This window comes from the organism of the source record quoted next, unplaced genomic scaffold, assembly GCF_019419815.1.
Source record: "Pyrus x bretschneideri cultivar Hongxiangsu unplaced genomic scaffold, Pyrus_bretschneideri_v1 Contig131, whole genome shotgun sequence".
Lineage (NCBI taxonomy): Eukaryota > Viridiplantae > Streptophyta > Magnoliopsida > Rosales > Rosaceae > Pyrus > Pyrus x bretschneideri.
In genome coordinates this window covers 120,873-125,701 of record NW_025999426.1, presented here as the reverse complement: position 1 = coordinate 125,701, position 4,829 = coordinate 120,873, and the positions used below count along the sequence as shown (strand labels likewise).

At 39.8% G+C, this 4,829-nt stretch overlaps 1 protein-coding gene across 1 annotated transcript; it reads right to left on the bottom strand.

Annotated features, from left to right (window-relative positions):
• Positions 1-2,906: 2,906 nt before the first annotated feature.
• LOC103944423 (ricin B-like lectin EULS3) lies at positions 2,907-4,829 on the bottom strand. Its single transcript, XM_009354891.3, has 4 exons — positions 4,207-4,829; positions 3,978-4,100; positions 3,368-3,596; positions 2,907-3,196 (listed from the first exon to the last, which is right to left on the bottom strand). Coding segments are annotated over exons 1-4 (960 nt in total). The 5' UTR covers positions 4,813-4,829; the 3' UTR covers positions 2,907-3,194.

Genomic DNA, 4,829 nt, shown 5'->3' with positions numbered 1-4,829 from the left:
GATTTTATCCCTACTAGGTTTTTGCCATCGCCATAGGGTTTTTTGTGAGACTTACTTCCTTATGCAAGTTCCTACCTTATTGAGAATAACGTGTTTCCAGAATCAGTGCTAACAAGTCGACTTCCTCAACCTCTACATGATGCCAAATCGACTTGAGTATTTACACACTTAAGGGGGAGTATTGTAAACTTCTAGTTTAAGTGTGATTGTGTAAATCCTATATTAGATTTGATTATAGTTATTCTTTCTTATATGGACTTGTATTCCTTGGGGATGAAAGATTTATTCTTTCCCCTATTACTATAAATAAAGGCACTGCGCAGGGGGAATAACGCACACATTCCTATACACAACCCTACAAACATATATGTCTCTCTATTATTTCTCTGTGCCGCCGACCCATTCCCCTGTCAGTTAATATAGGCCACAACAATTGTTTTATAACAGCGGAGGAAGGATTGTCGTTCCCTCCTTCTAGGTGTTTCGACGACTTAGCAACAAAATTTCAAATATCTAGTGGCAGATGGGCATGTGAATTAGAGTTGCCTTATAAGGTTGGGCTGCTAGGGCTTGTATAGCAAGCCTTTAAGGTGCATTTGTTTGGCCTTGCTGAATTTCACTAAAATGGACTAGACTACTTATTAGTGTAATCCCATATTTGTTACGTGCATGAATTAAGTTTAAAGGGATCTAAGGGCACTCACATCGACTAACTCCCTCGCTAGAACATCTTAGCAAGACCATCTAAAAACCAAGGGACTATTAAGACCTTCGCTTCGCTTCTTCTGCTCGTGTCCTTTCTTTGCTCTTTGTTCTCACGAAGATTGAGAACCACCATCGCTTACACTCGCCAACTCTAAAGAGATAACACTGCCTGACCACCACCACACACTTTCTCTCTTTGCCGCGAACCATGAATGAGACCTCATATTCAAACCTCAATTCGAGAACCCACGAGCTCTGTCTCAAATCTGAGAGATCTTCGGTGATATTCTCAACGTCTCAACTAAAGTGCAGCAGCGAAGAGCTCCAACAATGACGATTGTGGTACAAACCTCCGAGGAAGATCCCGCTCTTGCCATCCTCCTGTTTAGTACTGTCTAGGAGTTCTGGAGGTTAATTTCTTTCATTTCCTCTAATTTTTTTTTTGTTTAATTTTGTTTGGTTGGTAGGAAAACTAAGAGAAGATTGAATCTTTTGTGTTTGTTATGTGCTTGCTGTAGTTTGTTATCAAGCACATGGATTTTCGATTGCAAACCTAGAAATTGGGAAACTATGGAGCTTGGTTAAAGTTCGAGATTCTGGTCTCTATTATTTTCCTACATTTTCTTAGTGATTGCAATTTTTTCCTTGTTTTTCTTATATCTTATGTAATTTCATTGCTTTGTTCTATTTGTAATAAATATTTTGGGGTGTTTATGTTGATTTTAGTTGCTTGTGTCTGTTTTGTGGCCTCCTTGATTGATTTAGCAATGAGGAATGCTGCTAGGATTAATGAAATTTCAAAGTAGTTAGCCTTGAAAATCTCGTGTTCAATTTGGCGTTGCAGTTGTTTCTTAATATCTTCTTGTCCTATAAACAGAACTATTGCGTCTAAAACATTTTAATTCAAGTTCTAGTTTGGAACTACACCAAATATTTTATTATTCTTATTTTGCTTAGTCCAAGCTAAGCTAGTAACTTAATCTCTAAAGCTAGTCGATTCCGAGATAGTTGGATGAAACAAATGCATCAATTCTTTAGAATTCTAGCGTGCTCGTTTTAGTGAGTAGGGGTGAATCCATTTTACGACTTGTTCCAACATTACAGAGAAGAGAAATAGCAAATGCCATCAAGTTTAACTATATCTAACGATTCTAACCAAAGTCCACATCCAGACCGATATATAGGTCCGATATGGATCATGCCATGTATGGGTCCGAATTCGTAACGGGTAAACGAACACTCCAACTTATCCATCCTTTCGTTTTAGGCATCTTTTTCTGGGATTCATTCATGTACAAATAGATGATGCTCGTAGCTGTAAGTGTAACCGCACACAGGGACTAATGGTGGCCGCTAAATTATGAATAAACAAGATTGCTTTGAACCCGACTCTGGCCAAGCTGTAAGTGTAACCACACACAGGGACTAATGGTGGCTGCTAAATTATGAATAAACAAGATTGCTTTGGACCCGACTCTGGTCAAGTAGGAGGCTTTTTACATGCATATCATATGACAATAGAGCTCACCAGTCGGTCTTCCGTACGTTATCCCAATTCAAAAGACAGAATTAGGAGAGGCAGATCGCTCTGTAGTGTTTTTCAAAATGTACCATGTAACCAAGATAGATTTTCAGGTAAAACAGCGAACGAACACATTCCAGAGCATGGTTTCATCTCATGACATTTTCTACTACATTAACTTCAAAAGGAAAAGAATTCAAAGAAGGGGCAGACCCCGACACTCAGTAATTGAAAGATCATCTTTCTTGATTCAACACCATAATTTCTCATACGTTAGAGACTCTAAAACCATAAACAGAAAAATTTACTAACCTAATTGGGTAAGCATCAAATTTCAATAAAATCTCATGAGCCCCGTACCTTCACTACCCATTTGCTGAAAATTTCAACAGTCTGCCTGCATGAGCTCCTAACCCAAACTGTTCCAGTCACAAGACCTTGTTTGTTGTGGTTCAACCGAACCTTGGGAACCATTGGTTTAGGAAGGATTTAGGCAACCCAAGCACATGCACTTGGGAGGGCCCAAGGAACATTTGTTATAGTGTGATCCATAATCAAGTGCAATCGCACCTCAAGAATTCAATACTTATCTTTTACGCGCTACACTCAACCTATGCCTCTATCATTGATACCTATGAGGTGTAACTAAAAGCATCTTAAGTAAAGAAACAAGTAATAATGACAGCGAAAAACTTTAGGCATTGCACAAATTGTTGAAAATTAGTAGATAATTATTTCGATAGATTATAAATACATAATCAACTCTCTATTTTCGATAACATATTATAAATATGAGCCACAGCAGTAGTAGTTGACAGTTTGATACTTAAACACACATTAATAGTTTCACACTGATAAACTTAAAACTCAAATACCTCACCATGAGAACTAGGAGTCTTCCAAACTTTAACACTTTTTTTAAGCACGTGATGTTGCAATAACTCATAGCAGCATTACTGCAAAAGGATCCTGCATTTAGCATCATTAAAAGGGAAAGAAATTAGTTATTAGGAATCTTATGACTTAATGGGAGATAACATTGCTCGGGAAAACCATTAAGAAATCCAAAGATGGAAGTAAGCAAATGAAAAATCTGCAAGGAAATTGCTTGGTCTTTCGAGTTATATGTAGACAACTTACAGTTGGGTACAATCTTCCATCTCTGGTTATCTCCTTTATTTTTATTCCACAGAACTATGGTAGTGCCATCATGAACACCCCCAGATTTCTTGTCACCATGATAAGCATCCAGATTAAGGTGAATGTTATTAACCATCCTAACAGTTCTGAAACCGTCACCTAAGTCTGCACTCTCAGTCCACAGTAGAGACTCATCAAGATCATCGGGATTATAAGGCCTCAACTGCACCTGCAAGATGAAACAAGACAGATTTACTATTGATTGTTTAAAACTCATAGCATCTTTAGGCTCCACGAAAAGCAATGAAAAATTTAGAATCACAAGGAATATAATTTGCATGTGCACAAGACTAGGGGTATTTGTGAAGAGACTTTTTCATAGAAATTTGTACTTTTGCAAGTCTCAAACACAGAGCAAGGCATATATACCAATCAAAGAAAGAATGTTGAGCATTAAAAGAAAAAACTTAAAGATAAAGGCTTTGAACTCCACAACTGTCCAAGTTTGTAACATATTAACAACTGCTAGACCTGCAATGTTACTATTAGCAATGGCAAACAAAATACACGGATTCAGCAAATTATAGAGTTTTGGAAACAAGAACCATACAGGCTGAGTGGCTCCGATGGAATGCTTCAGGGCGTGGCCAGCGGCTTTGTTGATGAGAGCAAAGGAAGGGAAGCGCTCTTCGTCCTTCACCTGTGTACTGTACTTCTCGTCTTTGTACCACCGCTGCAATCCAATCCAATCCCACAAGAATTAGCAAATCCAATCACATTCACACGCAAGGGAGAAAATAATTAAATCAAATGGAGGGAAGGAGAGAGAGGCTAGAGACCTGGAAGTCATCGGTTGGTTGGGATCGGGCAAGAATGACCTTGCCCTCTCTGATGCTGAGAGAGAAATTGGGATCGGCCTTTGAGAAGATTCTGAAAGTGGGCTTGTTCGAGAGGTAAGAGTTTTTGGGAGAGGAAGAGGGCAAATGAGAAGTCTGACGGGTTTCAGTTCCAAACTGAGTAGCAGGGGATTCATGGTGAACTTGGTGAGCAACATGGTGCACGGTAACAGGCGGTGGACTTGGAGTAGCTTGTGACGATGGGTAGTTGTAATTCTGCACTGGTGGTGGGTGGTGGAGAAAGCCTTGGGGTTGGGAGGGTGGACTTGGAGGTGCAAAACCATGGGAAGAGTGGGACACATGGCTCACACGGGTCAGTGGTGGTCTATCTGCTTCGTAGTGTGAATCCGGTGGTGGTTGATCTTCTCTGTAGTAGGAACGTGGTGGTGGTGGATGTTGATCCTCTCCATAGTAGGAAGGTCTTGGAGGAGGTGGAGGTTGATCAAAAGGAGACAGCCTAGATCCCGGTGGTGGGTAATTCTCTCTTTCTTCCTCGCCCCTCTGATCATGATGACGGTGATGGTGGTTTCTTTGATTTGGGAATTCCATTGCTCAATGCTCTGATT

Excerpts from the sequence above, each read along its gene's own strand:
- LOC103944423 (XM_009354891.3), bottom strand. The coding sequence starts at position 4,812 with ATGGAATTCCCAAATCAAAGAAACCACCATCACCGTCATCATGATCAG. Across the intron at positions 4,101-4,206 it reads AACCAACCGATGACTTCCAG|CGGTGGTACAAAGACGAGAA; the intron begins GTCTCTAGCCTC and ends ATTGGATTGCAG. Across the intron at positions 3,597-3,977 it reads CCATCGGAGCCACTCAGCCT|GTGCAGTTGAGGCCTTATAA; the intron begins GTATGGTTCTTG and ends TTCATCTTGCAG.